The sequence below is a fragment of the Battus philenor genome, unplaced genomic scaffold (genome assembly GCF_028537555.1).
Source record: "Battus philenor isolate CCGP_79_NKW_IND1 unplaced genomic scaffold, ilBatPhil1.0.hap1 SCAF_10, whole genome shotgun sequence".
NCBI lineage: Eukaryota > Metazoa > Arthropoda > Insecta > Lepidoptera > Papilionidae > Battus > Battus philenor.
In genome coordinates this window covers 11,035,749-11,054,463 of record NW_027181662.1, presented here as the reverse complement: position 1 = coordinate 11,054,463, position 18,715 = coordinate 11,035,749, and the positions used below count along the sequence as shown (strand labels likewise).

Here is an 18,715-nt window from a genome sequence, read left to right as displayed (position 1 = left end):
TTAAAGTTAACCAATAAAAAAACACTTTAGTATTTCTGAATTAGCTTCTTTTTTCAAATTAGGTCCGTGTTTATGCTTAATATTGATTCGTTTTATTTTTAATATTACCTCAGAGCATCACAATCAAATGAGACTCGACACGTTCGAAATTAACCTTCAAAGTTGGGCGTTTTGAATCACCGATAGGGGCACGGGACGCCAGTTGTCATTGATTTATGCCCCGGGGATGATGTAGCGGCGTGAAGGCGAAAGTGTTGCCATGGGCCGACGTAAATCATAACCGCCGATGTATTGACAGCCAATGAATACCGTCATTATACGAGGAAATATTGTAATTTCGGATTTGCTACTGGCATTGGCATTGCCCTTGCTTCAGGTAGGCGATCTCAAAAGATTATTAAATTATAGATTATCATTTGTACATGGTAATACCTAAGGTTTTAAAGTTTTTAGTAACATTTATTTAGTTACATGTGAATTATAAAAATTAATCATTTAACTTTTACTGTTATCTTATATTTATTTTAAACTTTATATACTTATGTTAAAGACCTGGAAAGCTTTAAAGGAGTGAAAGTTTTAAAGTATATCGCATAAGATATCAATTAATGAATACTACATTTTATTCAAAAGAAAATAAATCCAGAAATTATAGATAATGTAATAATAACATAGTAAAAACGCGTTTTCCAAATCCATATCATATCTAATCACCCTGTATAAATATTTGATTAAAAACAAAAATGACACATAATTCACCTTTACAAATACTCGTGGTATATATTTCATATCTTGTTTTGATGTTAAATTTTTTTGGATTATTTTAGTTAATTTTACTTTTTTAAAGTTATTAATTTACGGAATCGGTCTAATCCTAATCGATAAAATACTTAATGTTTTTAATACAGATTTTTAACAAACTGTATATAGCAATGTTCGTTTTATTGGGATACATAGGTGGCATGTTTTGTACATATATTTGATGTAACATTAAGTTTCCCCTTATCATAGGTTGTTGACTACGCATTAAACAGTGTATAATTTAAAGCATTAGATCAGTTTTTTTTCTATTTCAAGGAAGACAATTTACGAAATTGCTGACCCGAGACTAACAGCACATAATTCGTGAGCGACATCCTTCGTGAGGAGACACGTAGAGATTCCGCCCCGGGACCATCGACTCAACCTCAAATTTACGGTCATTTTTCACATAAATCAAAGAGAACCCGCCGAAAGATTTATTGCTATCAGTGGTCAAGTTAGTATAGACAAAGATTGAACTACCTGAGTTATTATACTGCGATTTTTTGTCGATGCCACGCTTAATTCTTTTACGAAAATTATGTGGAATAGTGAAAGTGTAAATACGTTTTTTTAATACAATATAAATGAATGCAAATAAATTGTATTAACCTATCGGTAGCGGACTGAGACTTGAGATCACAAGTCGCGGGTTCGATTCCTGGAGTACAATTTTATGTAATTCACGCTGTATGTATTAATTATATAGCCGTTGCCCACAAGCAAGTTTCCAGAGCATAAGTAGCAGCGTCTTCTGCGTACATTGACACCACAATGCGATCTTCTACCCGTCTGCCCGATTATGCTTTATCCTTAGACTACGCCTTGCGGCAGTCGTCTATGGTTGAAACTACGAATGTAAGTAAATACAATATAAATATATTCACAAGTACAAGAATTTGTATAACTATTTCTACTCATATAATTAAATTAAAAGAATAAAAAAAAATCAACCTTATCTATTAGAAAGTTAAAAATGTCACCACAAAGGCTCTGATAACTTGGCTTTACTTGCTCACCAGAAACTTTATCAAAAGCATTAAGTAACTAATAGTATAGCCCTTTAAATTTCGACCAAATTTTTTTCTATTTTTGTCCAAAATTTTGTTTAACCTAATTCGCTTTTCGACATAGGCTGATGAGTGTTTTGTTAAGTATTAATATTTGATTTAAATTTGATTTTATTGAAATAAAAATTATTATTTTGTAAAATATAGCTAGAGTAAATTATATATTATTTCAGAGCCTATCTGATGAAAACATTTTGTCTTTTAGTGTATAGAGTTTTCTAGAATGATCACAGCAGATGAAATTACAACTCGGCTTTAATTTTTTAATTCTTAAAAAATAAATTTAACATAGTCGTAGAATTTTATCAGGCTGTTAGAAAACAAGACAATAATAAAAAAGAGAATGGAATGTATGTAACAAAATGTCAACACATTTGGTTGTAACGCGATTAAATTGATTGCCGATATTTAATAAGGATCGTCCATAAACAGAGGCATGGAATGACAGAATTCCCAAGCCATCATCATTACGTGTAATGGCTTCGAATTATAGTAAATATTTCAGTTGTTTAGTTACAGACCGCGATATAAATGATGGCTCACGCGATTTCCTCTCCTATTATTTCCACGGTAAATACTTTATTTTGTGTGAAATTAATTTTTTGAAAGCAGCGAAACGAGTATTTTGTTCGAAAAAATTCTTTATTTTATCAAACCTTTTTAAATATGGGAGACAGAAAGAGAAGAGGACGTATTTTTTACGATAAATACGAACGTTTATGATGACATAGTAAAAAATAAAGAGTCATACATATTTTCTAGTAATTTCTATCCAAGAAAGTTTTATTACTTCACTGTGATTTGGTTTATATTTTAAAAAGGCGAATATAGAGACCTAATACAGAGGCCATAACTAATTTCACTATTGTATTTTAAGTAACTTGTCGCAACCAAAGCTTTAAAAGCTCAATAAGTACAACTAGTTTATTTAGTTTCAACATCTTACAGGGTGGAATGTTCCAATGGAAAGTCACAAACAGTAAGTGGGCACCACGAAGCTTGGGTTTATCGCTTTGTGATTTTTCATGGGGACATTACAAGAACAGTATTATTACTCCCCAAATAACACTTCCTAAATTAAAGCATAATATTCAAGGAGAAATGGCGGCAGTTTCAATAGTCGTTTAAAAATATGTTCCCGAAGATCTGGAGTGGACGATAGAATTTTCATTAAATAAATTTCAAACATTCGTTCTTTTATTCATAGAAAAATATATTTATTCCTCTATGGTCACTTAACCTATACACTTCGGACGATTTTTTTAGGTTTCAAATTAAAATAGGCTGTAGCTTCTGAAATTACTAAACTAATAGAATGTATCACAGTAAATCGCTAGAAGTTGCTAGAGCTACGAGTAAATAAGTCCAGAGTTGACCTCCTCTTGAAGCAGGTACGGCATATTACGAATTATATTAATATTCAGATTTACTAGAGCTACACAATATAAAAGGTATTTTTAATATGTGCAGAAAACTGATTAGAATATATATAGCCAGACAGTCTGCAGTTCTGGGGGTTAAAGAAAATACTTATGAAAAAAAAGTTAATACACTTTCATCATTTCGTAACGGTGTGCGCAATTTTAATAGCAATAACGAACTTTATAAATGGAGAGTCCATATCACACGTCAGTCAAGCGCGCCCGAACAAATTGAGACAGTGTAAAAATAATACGGTATTGTATTAAAGATGAATCGAAATGATCGATCGAGGCAGGGCGTTCATTTTAATTTCGATTCCTCGAGATAGGGCCCGGAGGCGTGGTCGGGCGAACAATTTATTTCATGTCCCTAGATACCTACCTTTAGTGTGGCGCTCCTCGCTCCTCGCGAATAGTTTTTGTGAGAAGATTAAACTCGCGCTGGTGACAGTCTTTGAGACATAGCAATGGAACTTCGGACGATGGCCGAACAATTATAATGTTTGTTGGTATTCGTGCTAAAGCAACTAAGGTTTTTAAGTAACAGTATGTGGTAGACAAATAGATTTACTATAATAACACAATCTCTATATTATTATTGAAACAATTCTAGCTCATGTTAATCACTGTGTTCAAAAGATAGTACTCGTATTTAGTACTATTAGGAAGAAAATTTACAAAATATTGTTTGTAACGTTTCTATTAAAAACATGTAAACATTATAGCTATGAGCATATTAGAACATACGAGGAAAAGAAATTGAAACAACTTTTTTTACTATCAAAATTCTAGCGAAATCTTTAAACAATTAATATTAAAAATGTAACCAAAATTAAGCTACTACAAAAAAAAACAATTTAGTTCCATGACTAGCCCGATCGCACTTTAGTGTATTTTCAATTATTGCCTGGCGATACACACTCAAGTTTAATATTAATATTTTATTTAATGAAAAATGTTATAACTAATATTTGTGTATTAAATTACTTGTCTTTTCTATATAAAAGTGTAGTTGATTATACTTAGTAAGTACGTATTGATATGTTTTTATATTGTTATAAACTATTATTAGCTCCAGAATAGACGGCTATGGTTTGATGCATCATACAACATGTTTTTTACTTAATATAAATGTGACATTCGTACGTGTCAATATAAGAAAGTAAAGAATACAAAAAACAACGGAATAATACTCAGTTCGTTCGGTAGCGTAAGAGATACGTTGTCACTTAAGGGAATCAGTCAAAACTTTGTAAATCCAATATCTAAGTTTAGAGCGGGCACAAAAGCGCTGTACCGGGGCTGCATAGAGGCGTGCGGCTCGATAGCGCTGACAGTGACGGATTACCCCCGGTAGCGGTTCACGGTCGTGCACCAGCCGTCGCGAGCGACGCCCGCGTGGCCCAACCAGCCTCCCATTCAGTTCGCGAATATATAGGCTTATAAACGTGAAAGAATATGACGCAACGCGTTTGAACTTTCATATCTGTTTCTACATTTTTTAATCTCTTTCTACATGTATTTTATAAAATCTTATTTTTTATAGTAACAGTAAAATTAAAATGTTCCTAATTAACGGGCCCTATTATAAGTCAGTCCAGCCAAGGTGATCTATATTGACTTCCGGCGGAAAAAGTTCGAGAATACAATCCTTAAGTTGATGCATAAATTAACCATGCCTAAGGCATGCAAAAAGAACAATATCGGAACCGGAACAATCCGCTAAGATAGTTTCATAGTTCAAATGATAAATGCGTTGCAGCAAATAACAAAATCTCTTGACATATATAACTAGCTAAACATAAGAGTGATTTAAAATTAAACAAAGAAGTATCTAAACAATTAAAAATTTAAAGTATAAATTAATACATATCTATAGACTCCGTACAAGGTGGACCTACGAATTAATAAAGGTCCCAGGAAGTAGTTGGATGCGGGCAGCACAAGACTGATCATCGTCGCGATTTTTGAGGAAAGCCTATGTCTTGCAATGAGAGTTTATCGTCTTATATGATAATGGAGATGATGAATATACGTATGCAATGCTCTTTATTATTACTAAATATATATAAAACAAAATTTTCAACATTTTCATACGTTTAATTTTACCAGATTTAATTACTGAACATAGTATAATATTGGTAGTAGCACTTGGAAGGTTTGTAATTAATTTTTATTTGTTATTGGTTGCTCCGTTAGACTTCCTACTGTCAAACGTTATTGGCCTGTCATACTTTAAAAATAAATTAATAATGGTTATTTCACAGTGATCACTTTATTAAACAATTTAATGTCTTGATAATAAACAACGATTAATTACAATAACAAGTTCATTACTTCTTTACTTTAGTAATGATGTGAATATATATTTTTTTTATAATGCTTTAAACGATATTTACGAAAACGGGATAATTTTACTAATTTTTTTAACTTGTTTAACACCTAACAAGCCTTTTTTGGTTTTGTTTATGGTCAAATATCTATTAGTAATGGACAAATGTTTTAATTTATTCTGTGATTTGTATAACGACAGAAAAGTGTTAAATTATTTTCGAAGGGGTTTTCCCATTACTGTTTTATTATATCATGTATTCTACATAATAACTTTCCTTGTACTTTACCCTAAGTGTGAAAAAACACATTCGAATTGGTCGAACTCGATTTTGAGTTGAGCGCATATTGACACAAGTTTATCTATACAGATATTCTCTAAGATAAAATTGAATAAGAAAAACAAATTTATCGATATTATTATGATGGACATATTCCAGGATAAGAAATAGGCAAGATTTGAAGAAATCAATCCTGGCTGGACGTTCAGACTCTTCCCTTCCGAGATAATAATAATAATAATATATTTGAAATTAAGGTAATTGAATCATCATCATCAACATTTTTAATATAGTACGTCTTCGGTCTATATATACTCGGTCTATATATATATAGATTTGTAATAGGACCATCTGGAAGTGACCTGCTTGCAGCTTCTTTCGACGATTTTAAGAGGGCCGTCTGTCCACCATGCTGGTGCATGTCCAACGCTTTGTTTGCCGTTCTGTATTTGAGAATATGACCTCATTACTTTCTTGCAATCGTCTCTCAAAACCAAGTTCGTAAGATCAGTAGCAACTTTAATCGCTTGTAGTTGTTGATGTTCTCAATTTGTAAAAGATAAAGTACGTAGTGGACATTGGGTGGCGTTAATACGACTTGCGGCGTTCGCTGTCGAAACGACCTCCCGGAGCGCACTCCAGGGGGCCGCTCCCGTACGCCGCCTCCTAATTGTTATTAAATAACAAAATGTTTTCTATAACACGCTTTGTAAACTTGAACTGTGCGCCAAGACTGAGATTAAAAGACGAGGCTAGTGATAATAGTTATCTGTTGTTTTATCAAATATTTTTTGTCTGTTGTATGTTTAGGTGGATTGACAACATAGTCAAGGTCGCAACAAGTAGCTGGATGCGAGCAATACAAAACCAGTCACCGTGGTGATCTTTGGAAAGGCTAATGGCTTGCAGCAGGCGTCTATCGGCTGACCTAACGGTGATAAATGATGTATGCTCGTTGGAATTTACAGCTTTACTGGCTTTAAGGCGCAAGGGATGTCTTCGCAGCCTTTCTCAAAGTGGTTCTCGGATAGTGGAGAAACATGATAGGGTTGGAGCAAGCATGATACAAATTGCAGATATGCAAAGGCATTTCCTCAAAATAAAACGGAAAATATCTCTTTAAACTAAGTACAAGGGCTCCCACTTGAGTTGTACTGTCTTTCCGAGGGTTAGAAAGTCACATTGACGGATGTCTCATGTATTGACAAGGGACTTTAGCTTAAACATTTACTCAAAGCACGTTTAATGTGAACATTCGACCACTTTGTAAAAAAATACTACATAGAAGTAAAAAACTAAACAGTGTTCTTAAAAATGTAAATTTTTATTACAAGGTATAAATGTAGCTGAGAATGTAATGATTGACCGAAAACAAGAAGATGAATAAAAAAAAGTTAAAGTATTTCTTTATGTCGTTAAGAGATAAAATTTGCGTTGACCTTTGGTGTATAAAATCTGATCCTGCGATCTAGTAGCTCAGTAATTTTCAAGTCACAAGGCCCCGCTGACAGGGACATACCAATTATGTTTCCAGATTACTGCTTAACGGTACGAAGTTACCGGTGTAATAGTCGCCAAAACGATTTGCAACAGAGATCGACCACTAGCAACAAAGTTAGTATAGTGCAGATAAAAAATATAATATTTAATCTACACGATTAAAATAAATTACTAGAATGTATATACTTGAACGCAAACAATTAAATAATAGATAAGAAGGTCATACCTAATGTTTCTAAGATATATAAAATAAAGCGAGGCAAACTTAATTTTGTATTCGACCTTCTTTAAAGACATTAAAATATTTAAAACAAAAATGTAAAATTAATTAATTTTGTAGATGGTTGAGCTGGATGGGTTAATGTTTAGTAGACATTCTTATTCTTTTATTGTAATATACTACTGTGATCATAAATTAGGTTGAATTTGTTTATAAAATGTAAATTCTTTATTTAATTCTAAATCAATTTAATCTTCCCCAAAGTAATTTACGTCCGATAAAAAGCTCTTAGCCAAAGATTTTTCCAGTCCTCAAAACGTAATAATAGTCTTTTTGGGGTATAGTCTTCAAGACTAACTTCGACTTGGTTTTTATCTCCTTATTCGTGTCAAAGTGGCCTGCTCGCATTGACCTTTAGATAAGTAGAAGCCGCGTGGAGTCAAATCCGGCGAAGTGGTGGAGTCAAATACGGAGGTTGCGGAACGATATGAGACGTTTTTGGCAAAAAAAAGTCGCGGATAACCAATGCAGTATGACACATATATATGTATAAATAATATTTATAATATAAAGTAATGATTGAAATATTAGTGCCGTATGATTAATTTCAAATCCATATAAATTAAATTCTTTGCGTGACCTTTTTAAGTTATTTTTGGATTGTAATGATTGATTAAAATTTTAATCGTACAGTCTTCTGTTGTAACTCTAAAAATACTTATTAATTCATTAAACGTTTACTCGTGTATACATCATTGACATATTCTTCGATTTTATGGGAGAAAATCTAGAGCATGATGTATTGGCGTTGGCAACCCAGGTGAGGTCACATTCCCACCGGCGGTCGACGGATGATGATGGATCATACGACCCGTTCTTTGTTCTCCATCCCGCGTTTTGTCCCGTCGACAAATTTGGGGTCACTCCATCTTTTATGCGATATTATGACGTTTGATTGTGCGAAAAAATTGCCTCACAATGTCAAACCTTATTGTTCAAGTTATTCATTTAACAAACGAATTTGTGTTTAGGGTATGTCGTAATGCATTATTCAGTCATGTATAGGGCTAATAGGATTTTGTCAAAGAATTATAAAAAAATATCCTATATTCGGTTAAACAGAAATTAATAAAAAACAAAGTCGTAAGCTAGAGCAACCTGGCATAAAAGATCCATGTTCTTAAATATTCTCACTTATAATTTGTGCTTATAGTGCATGACAAATATTCGTTCCGTTACACGGAGCGTTGGCGGCAGGTCGGTGGCTCTGGTAATGCCATCACCACGCGGGCACACCACTCCCACCACTCCCATAACACAGTTAAAGACACGAGACGTCGTCGCCGTGCACAATTCAATATATTTCGGAGTAATTTGATGTTCATTAAAGAAACTCTGGGACCGTGAACCAGAACACAATGGTTGAATGGCCATTTGTTGTTGCCGTTGAAAGGCACAATAATAATTCCGCCGCTGTTTTTCACGCGGCAGTTAGGCGCACTTACGAAACGAAGTCGTTTCGTGAGGGTCTAGCTGTTTTGTTACAGGTCACCGTTAAGTGATGGCATACTTACTTAAATGTTCCTTCACAGAAGTGAACGTTTCCTCGAGTTATTGTAAAATAAGAAACTGTGGTAAAATAAAAATTGTTGGACTAACCTTGTTGACTGCTTTTTCTGGTAGTTTTTTTCTCTTTCATCCATGGATACTCTGGAACATTGAGGCCACCTCCAGGGGATGGCAAATCTGGGCCGTAACCAGGGGGTGTATGTTGAGGACTAAGTTCTCCACCTCCTAATTGTGGAAGCGCGGTCATGAATTCTGCCATAGACGGTTGGCTGTTAATGAAGCCGGTTTCAGTGCAGGTGTCAAGCATGGGGTGAGGAGCCCCGGCAGCTGTAACCGCTGCAAGCCAGAATCCGTTGCCACCGTGTTCCATCCGCGCATGTTCTGGTCCAGGCGCCGGACCCATCGGCGGCGTATTCCGTGTTTTGACCGCGAACTCTTCTTCCATTTCATCACGTACCCCCATACCAACTCTGGGCTGCTTTCCCCTGATGGGGAACTCTTCGCATTTTATCTTTCGCACTAAGGGGTTACTATCGAGCGGCAGAGCGGCGGTGTTGCATATTTCTTGCATCTCTGTCACTGTCAGCCACCGTCCACGCCGCGATCATTCACGTATTGGCTTTGATTTTCGCTTCCCTGCATGCGCTACCATTTTGGCTTGTACTTGAAGACGGTATATGCTTTACTTTTTTGTTCTATCACACAATGCAAAACTGGACCATGTCATCTGTAAATAAAAAAAGTAGTATTAGTTTAAGCATTTCTAAATCCTGATAAATGGAAATAGTAATCAATGGTAATGTGTTGAATTGGCTCTTTTCAATTATGCAGTAAATACTCGTTAAATATCAGATGTCTTGATACTTTTAATAAAGTAGTTTAGTTTAATTTATTTGTACAACTCTGGCATTGAGACTTACTTGTGTGTTGTAATTCCAGGCATATTTAATGAAACCGTACAAAATATTGCCCCAAATTGAGTGAGACGCCAAATTAAATGTAACAGGAGGCCGTTCCGTGGTTATTTCGCAATTATTCGCGGACATTCGACATTACCGCGGTTTTGTGTCGAATAATTCGGGCCCGAAGCCGTGATGAGGCCGCGAATAATGAGCGCTCTGAATTGTTTATTATAATTTAGCGGCCATCATGAAGTGTGTCCCACGTAATACTCGCCCAACAATAAAGTTATTAAAATTGTTATGAACTCAACTGAACATTATACAGACAAGCGCAATAAAACAGCGCGTAAATTAAAAAAAAGGAAATTAAGCGGAGAGTGAACAATAGATAGAATAATATAATTTTATTTTTAATATTTTATAACAGAAACAGGTTTTACACATTTTTTTTTCTGTATTACGAAAATTTTTAAAAAATGTGTACAATGAAAGAATCATTAAGTATCTATTGCTACTTAGCCATATTCAAGCTAATCAGAAGTGCCTGTAATTTAAATTTCTCTTCGATTTTTACTTATTTTCTTTTAGCTTTACTCAAGGCAAAAATATTTAAAATATATTATTTATTAGCTTCAATAACGAGAACAATAAATATCTTTATGTCATTTTCCGGAAAGTGCCTTTGTATTTGTTTTGTGGGTTTCTATAAATATGTTATGTTTATATAAATATGTATTTTGTAGGTTTATTTAAATATGTAAAACAAATAAAAAATTGTATTGAAATTAAACTAGTTGGGTTAGTATTTACAAAGCATCAAACATCGTGATCAAAAATATATCCGTTCAGGACGAATGCCGGCTTTCCACTCTACTTGAATGTCAATTAAAATTCAAACCGCGTGCGAAATACGATTTTTTCCTGAGGTATTTGCGGCGCGCCCCGAGGTATGGCGGGATCGCGCCTTTTTGTTTTATTTTATTTTTTTTCAGCCCGGGACGGCTGGCGGCTAAACCTATTTTAATGCGTGCGGGCTGCTGTGTGCTCTGAATTAAAATTTACCGTACGTCGCCAGTGCGAACGGACAATGAAATGTAATTTCCTTTTGATAAATTAATGCTGTCGCCAACTGTCGTGTATGATTTTTGTGTTGTTACAAGTCCGTTATTTTTTCCACATACATATGCACAGTTTATCATTGCAGCTTGCTATTTTGTATAGTGCGTAAAGTTTACCTGAGAATAATTAGTTTAATTTAATTACTACCCGTAAATTAGTTACGAGTTTGTTACAAATTTCGTTGAAGATTGAAAGAAGCTTAAATCTCGTTACTATTTATTGTTTCGATAAATATTGGCTTTTAACTATGTCGAGCAGTAATTAATGAAGTACGCTTATGTACGTAAAGCATATCTGAGAATAATTAATATATTTTAATCATTTTAACCTTAAATAGATAAATCTGTAAGAAATTTGGTTTAAGAGATTCCGCAGTTATTTACCGCTTTGCCATAGACTTGTCGGAGTGTTTCTCCTGTCCACCACACCTGATCGTTTTTCTTCAAGAAATCTTTTGTATGTCATTGACTATAACTTTTTTTTATTTACTCTAAAATATTTCAGTGTTTTTTCCTTATTTTGATTGGTTATAGGTGTAAAACATTTAAGGGACTGAAGTCATTTTGCGTCAAAAAATATAAAGTACACCTTATCAAAAATTAAATAATTCCAGAAGTAATAAAGAAAGTAACGGAATTGTAGTAAGAAAACGCTTTTTCAAATTTTGGATTACTACATTTTAAAATTATTGTTCACTGTTTGTCTCTGCAGAAAGTCTGCCAGAAGTTATTGGTCTGTAGCATATCAATAGAAATAATAATTAATGTATCATATTTTAGAGTGATTATCTTATACAGGGTTATTGTAAATATGTATTTAAGCATTAAAGCTTTTTACTGACAAATGAGTTGGACATTTACAGAAGTTATCTATTACCAATCTTCCGGTATAAAAACACAATAATATTTTAGATTGTGAATGCTTTAAAATATTATACTAAGCATCTTGAATATAAGAGTCCTGTGTATTTGAATTTGCTATTCATCGTTGTCCCTCTTGTTTCTCGGGCTGTCATAGGTTTTACGGTGCGTTTCACATTTGCCGTTTATCCGAGTAGGGAGCGCCGTTTTAAAAACGCATAAAATCTCGCGCGTTGACTACTTATGAATTTGTTTATGGCGCTATTTTGAAGTAACGAGGACGTTGCAGGCAAGGCGCGGAGCTTACGAATAACGATTTCCCTAATATAATGTTCTCGAAGTTTTATTGAAATAGCGAGTTCATATGAACGTTTTAAAATTCTCAGAATCTTTAAAACCTGGGGATGTAAATTGGATATTTGCATTTGTGTTTATGAGTACTAACATTGATCTTTAATATTGAGATAATGATTTTTCGACTACTGAAACTCGAGTCTTGTTTAATAGGGGAAGGGCAAATAAAAACCAAGCGTCTGGTTTGTATGGATGTAGTGTCACTTTGTCATTCTGATTTTTCCATAACAGTCAAAGCCTTGTATTAAAGAAATTTACTTCATATCTTTAAGAGTGAAATTTTTATTTTGTTTAATCGATATATAATCTAAAAATTCAATTTCAATTTACGCAATATTATCTTTTTTGCACTAACTACTAAACCCAAAGAGGATAAACATGATGATTGTAAATAGGTAGCAAAAGCATTTAAGGGGATGCAAGTATAGCTCGTTTGTCGGCAAAAAGTTTTTACGTCTATGTTTCTCGGGGATTTCCAATAAGATTATTCAAAGTACAACATGTTTTTCGACGACTTTAACAAGATCAACTGTCCACCTTACGGGTAGACCTCCAACATCGTCATTGCTCTAAAACCTTACGGTACCAGCAGACATTGCTACCACAACTTGCCTACCTGCTGGGCTATATTCGTGACTTACGTTCATTTACAGCTATCCTCAGTCCTGATTTGATTACGTAGAGGATTTCCGAGGATAGGCCTGTACATAGCTTGCTGAGCGATTGCGCACTTGACAATGAGGACAAAAAAACCTTAACTATTTTTTTAAAACTTAATGTTGTTAATGCCCCGTTATCTTAGAATAAAAAAAGACATGTACAAAATAGACATAAGGTAAAGGCATTAATTATAGGCATTGGCGTAATATAATCGAAGTGTAATAATAAATAAATATTTTTTTTAACTGTTAAGATAGAGTGTCATCGTCAGTTACACATACATGTACTTTAAAATACAGTTGTTTAATAACAGTGAACATTACGTACTGTAATAGTACGATTACAATATTCTTTATTTTTCTATATTCACTTAATATACTTGCTATGCGCCTTAGGAAACCGCGGTGATGAGCGGACTGATGAAACGGAGATGCCGATACTGTCTGTGTCGATCTGTGGTCTCCACTCCTGAACTTTAATGTTCCAACGACTATCAGCGTATTTGTACATCAATTATTAAAAAAATGGTAATTTTTATTCAGTAAAATAGACTAATAATAAGCAAGCCAGTTAGAACCTAGGTGTGAGTTATATTTGTGTATGGGTTTTTGTATGCCTTTATGTATATAATGGAACATCTGCGTGGCGGGAGTGGGCCGCGGCTGAAACTAGTGGTTAGGGTCCAATTTGCCGGCCATAACGATTTCCTCTTCGGGGAATAGAATGGCGTGCGTCCGGATGCCGCCCACAGCACCGCGTCGCGCGGGACGGACGACACGCGAGCCTTCTATACCGCTGCCCACATTTATATCGTGTAATTGGAGTGTTCGTGACAAGAACACGGCTTATAATATGTACACTATACTTGTAATATTTCATATATGTGTGGAAAATAAACTGGAAATGTCGTTGATGTTTTTCTTTTAAATAATAATGCATGTTACTTTTTAATTTGTTTCTTTCACGACAATTCCTGTACTTGAATCGCGTTATCGCGTTTCATATTTATACACTATGCAGATATATTACGTATGGTGTGAATACTTTTAAATATAAAAATCATATTTACTTGAGTTTGATGTACCTATGTAAATAAAATAATTGGATAACGTGTTGCTTACAGATTCAAGACGTGGTGGCTTACGGTGGGTCCTATAAGAAGACTCAAGGTCATCCTGTGAGTAACGTGAGTGAGATCGAATCGGAAATGAGAGGATCCGTCGAAGAACTATGTCACCGACGTAGCCCCAAGAATTACTTGTCTGAAGTGGCTATGGGTAGGGTCCATCGCTTGTGCAACCGGTGATCGTTGAGACCGAAACGTTCTCGCGTGGCGACCACTCTTAGTAGGTGGGCCAACAATATAGTAAACTTTGCGGGATGACATTGGAAGCGGGCAGCGCAAGACCTCCGATTGTTTTCGGGGGACCTTGCACCTCCACCTCCGCGAATAGCAAGGGCGAACCGGAGTAGGACACATATCGTACCTTAGATTGCCGAGTGGTTCTAGCTGGCATCTTAAGCCGTGCGGCTGAAATACATAACACTACACACACGTGTAGAGCTGTTGTCTTCGTGCTAACGTCATCCTCCAATAATATTTTTTTTAAGTTCACAGGCCTGTCCGTTCCGTGAACTCAGTCCCGATGAAACTGTACAAAACCCTTCGGCCTAACAGCGAAAACATCTACATACACAATACAAGACCGGTCATCGTGGCGATGTTTCAGGCAAGCCCATGCCTTGCAGTAGATAACTATCGACTGCAAAAAGAATAAGGAGAACAACGTATTTTAATTAATTTGTGAATTTCACTGAAACTCGAGAAAGAATCACAAGGAGAAAACATTAAAAATTTTAAGCAAAAACATTTGTACCTGGCGTTATTCAAAATTAAAAACGAACTATTAGAATGTTAATTAATTTTGATAGTACAAAGTTGAAGTTTGATAGTAAGGTTTCCGATATAGTTGTTACTTACTGCATTAAACGTTGATAGTACATAATACTTTTTGCGCCCATGAAAGCCTATTAAAAATGTAACGATAAAATATCCTACAGTTATAATTATGATAATGGCTAGCAATTATTTTTCCTTCACAATATTTCATAACATCTATAAATTAGATGTTAAATCTAGAAGTGTTGTGTTATTTATTTTTTCCTTTATTATTAGTTTCGTAATTAAATACGAAACACTTTTTCATATTTAATTTACATGCCTATTCACGTTCTAAAAACTAGCTTACTTGACAATTTATATGCACTACCCATAAAAATGTTGAATTACGTGTACTTACCATAAACTATGTAATAATTTCTTATGTCGTACCGTATTTGTGATGCTCAAGAATAGATATTTTTTGTATTATTTATAAAATTACTAGATACAACTACAGTTAATCTGGGACAAAGGTGTAATGGTTGCAATAGGGAATGTGGTACATGTACAGAAATAAGAGTAAATGATGAAATTATTTCGTTTGACGATATTGGATTAGTTCATATACTATCTCTTTGTCGGGATAGAAGCCTATTTTAGGGAGAAGGCATGGCTCTTTCGGATTTTTTTTTAAATTTCCGTTTATTTCTTCATATAATAATTACACATAATTTAATCATGTATCGATCGAGTCTCCTTTTAATTATTATATGTACTTGATATGCCAGATTAATTTGAATTGCCGGCACTAGACCATTTGTGGAGTTCCCAGGAATCGTATCGAGTCTAAGGATTGCAAGTCATTATTTGCAACCACTAGGCTACTGCATGGTTAAGCTATATATTATTGTTAAGAGCGCAATTGTTGCAGAGGAGGTTGATACAATTTGTGTCGACCTATCCGGATCGTTGTGCTATTAAGCCGGTCTCACGCAAAACTGACGTAGCTAATAAAGTTTATTGTCCCGTCTTTAAATAGAATCCATACATTTTACGATTCAAACTCAAAAATCATTACTTTTTGTTGAGCGAGGTAGGTTATAGGTATACCTTGAAGGGGTGAATGCATAGCACATTTGCCAAAAAAAAGTTAAAAACTTTTTACACTCATTTTAGATTAGCATATATAAAGTGAATAAAAAAGTGAAAGAGTGAAGTAAATATGTCACAATATTATTTTTTTTCTATTTGAATGCGACAGATGAAGAATTTCCGGTTGCAGGAATAGATAATAAATAATAATTAATTTTAATATGTGGAAATACGAATTTTGTAAAGGTTTTTTCGTACCATTTTATAATTAGCTTATTTTTCATATTCACTATTTTGAAGCCTAAATATCTAAACCATGTTATAAACAATCACTCTATAGAACAAGGAAAAACTTTTCGAAAATAATGTGTATTGTTTGTCATCGCCATATAATATGTTCATCATTGCAGTAGTAATATGTTCACTGGATATGTGCAGCCTCCCCCACAAATGACCAATTAAACTGGTTGGAGGCGGCTTGCATCCAGCGCCTTCCGTCAATCAATAAAGTCATCTCTGTATACCTTGTGTGTGGTTGTTCTACGCTACATTTGCTTTAAGGGCCCCCGTGGTTAATTTTCCTGCGCTCTATTTGGTCTACTTTCTGCCACTTCTCGATTGCCTATGTCGATTAATTTCGTTCGTCTACGGATCTCCTCATTTATAATTCAAACTCGTAGGAAACTCCTGAGCATAGCCTTCTCCATGGCTCGTTGAGCGGCTGTCAGCTTGTTAAAGAGGTTTGTAGTGAGCCCACGTATCAATGATGGTAATACTTATAGTCTACGACCAATGTGTGTTGCAAGTGATGAAATTTTACTTAAATAAGTAATATATAACATATATATTCTTAACTAACATTATATTCTTAAAAATACAAACTGCACATTTTGTATTTATGTGGTGCACTTTTCATAGATGCGCTAGATTATAAATAGGCTATTCACTATTCTACATAGAAAATAAAACAAATATATATCCTGAATAAATACAATACAGGATGACCGTTTATAAGTGTAAAGGCTTTAAAGGGATAAATCTACAGCTCATTTGTTGTTCATTATTTTATGGTACTAAAATCTATAGTTTCAAGTGAATAACGTAATCAAAACAGCATGATAAAGCGGTGTCAAAATTCGAATTGCTATATAATTAAATTAATCATAGTTTTCTTTCTGTCCCTGAAGACTTTATGCTGCCAAAAGATATTGGCCCGTCGCGTTGCAGTAGAAAATATAAATTAATGCAACGTATTTCAGAGTGACTACGTTATACGGTAAGGTTTAGTGATTGGTAATAAAAGATTTTACACCTATAACCTATCATCCTGTATGTAGAGATGTGTCGTTATATGCATAGACTGTGTCTACCAGTTTCGTAAAGAACGCTTCTCACACATTCATGTCTTGTGCCTAATAAGCAAGCGAAGTGACAAGACCAGGAGCAAAAAAGGATTGAAGAGAAAATCTGCGAAGGTGCGGCAACACCATTAGAAACTACAGTGTACCCACACGTCTTATGAACCCGTATATGTGCCTCACAATTAACTTTCTACGTCGAGTCCGGTAACATAAAGTTATTTCACCCGTAAGATTAAGGCCCATGTTTTAATGAAAGTAGCAAAAACTGTTTTATTGCATTTTCAAATTAAATGTAATAAAAAAATGTTTGATTAATGTAATTTTTATGTGATATTTACCTAGTATGAAACGTGTTTTAATAAAAGGCAACCCAAACATGAAAATACAAACATATTTTTTTGGAAATAAAGACATATTAAGATATATTTTATATATGATAAAGTTTGATTTTAACATGTTCGCTGGTTAAAAGACTAGAAAACTGTTGAACGTAAAATCAGTGTAAATGCACGAAAGTATTTAGTTATTTCATACGAGGTTGGTATTTTTAAAAAGATAAAGCCAGGTAAAACTTACGTAGAGTTGTTTTTTTATTGCACCGGATTACCACTGCTGCTCAAATGGCCTTTGCAGACCTTATGCGTTTGAGGTGGCAAGGCGCGGAAGGCGCGTAATTTAAGACCTCTTTTAAAGTAACGAAGCTTGAGGGCTTTCAGAGAAACCTGGGTCAGGGCCGCTATATATTACTATTTTACCGGGTTAGGAGGTCGCCAAGTTCTTAAAGCGTATCGGTGGACGTTTCATGGAGATACCAGCTTCAAGGGATCCAACGAGGGGTCTACGGCTTGAGCTACCACTCGACAAAGATATAAGTTTATCACTCGAATACAAGGGCGCCCGACAGGGTCAAACCTCTTCTTGTTCAGTCGCTATTGCTTGGTTTATATCACTATTATCACTTTGGAAAACGGTAGCTGTGGAAGAAAAAGCGACGGTAGAAATTTGGAAGAGTTGTTTTGAAGGACATAAGTTTGTCACGTTGTCACACCAATATTAAGCGATAAATATTTTCATGCAATTTTTTCCAATTTTCCTTCCAAGTAGAATATTAATTAATTTATGTATTACATTTTTATGAAGAATAACTTTAAATGCTGCAGTGGTGTTTTAATATTATATTAATTTTATGTGACTCGCCAGACTATATTTGGTCTAAAATATTTTATGTCTCGATTGAGAGTAGAGCTGATCAGCAGAGTTTTGAGAATATTCAGACGAAGGAATGTTGTGAT

General features: G+C 34.5%; 1 protein-coding gene across 1 annotated transcript in view; it reads right to left on the bottom strand.

Annotated features, from left to right (window-relative positions):
- pb (proboscipedia) overlaps nucleotides 1–9,869 on the bottom strand; it is a 55,754-nt gene extending 45,885 nt beyond the window's left edge. The window contains exon 1 of the mRNA XM_068766136.1: nucleotides 9,284–9,869. Coding sequence (XP_068622237.1) covers nucleotides 9,284–9,764 — 481 coding nt within the window. The 5' untranslated portion in view covers nucleotides 9,765–9,869. The remainder of the gene's footprint in view (nucleotides 1–9,283) is intronic.
- Nucleotides 9,870–18,715: the final 8,846 nt, after the last annotated feature.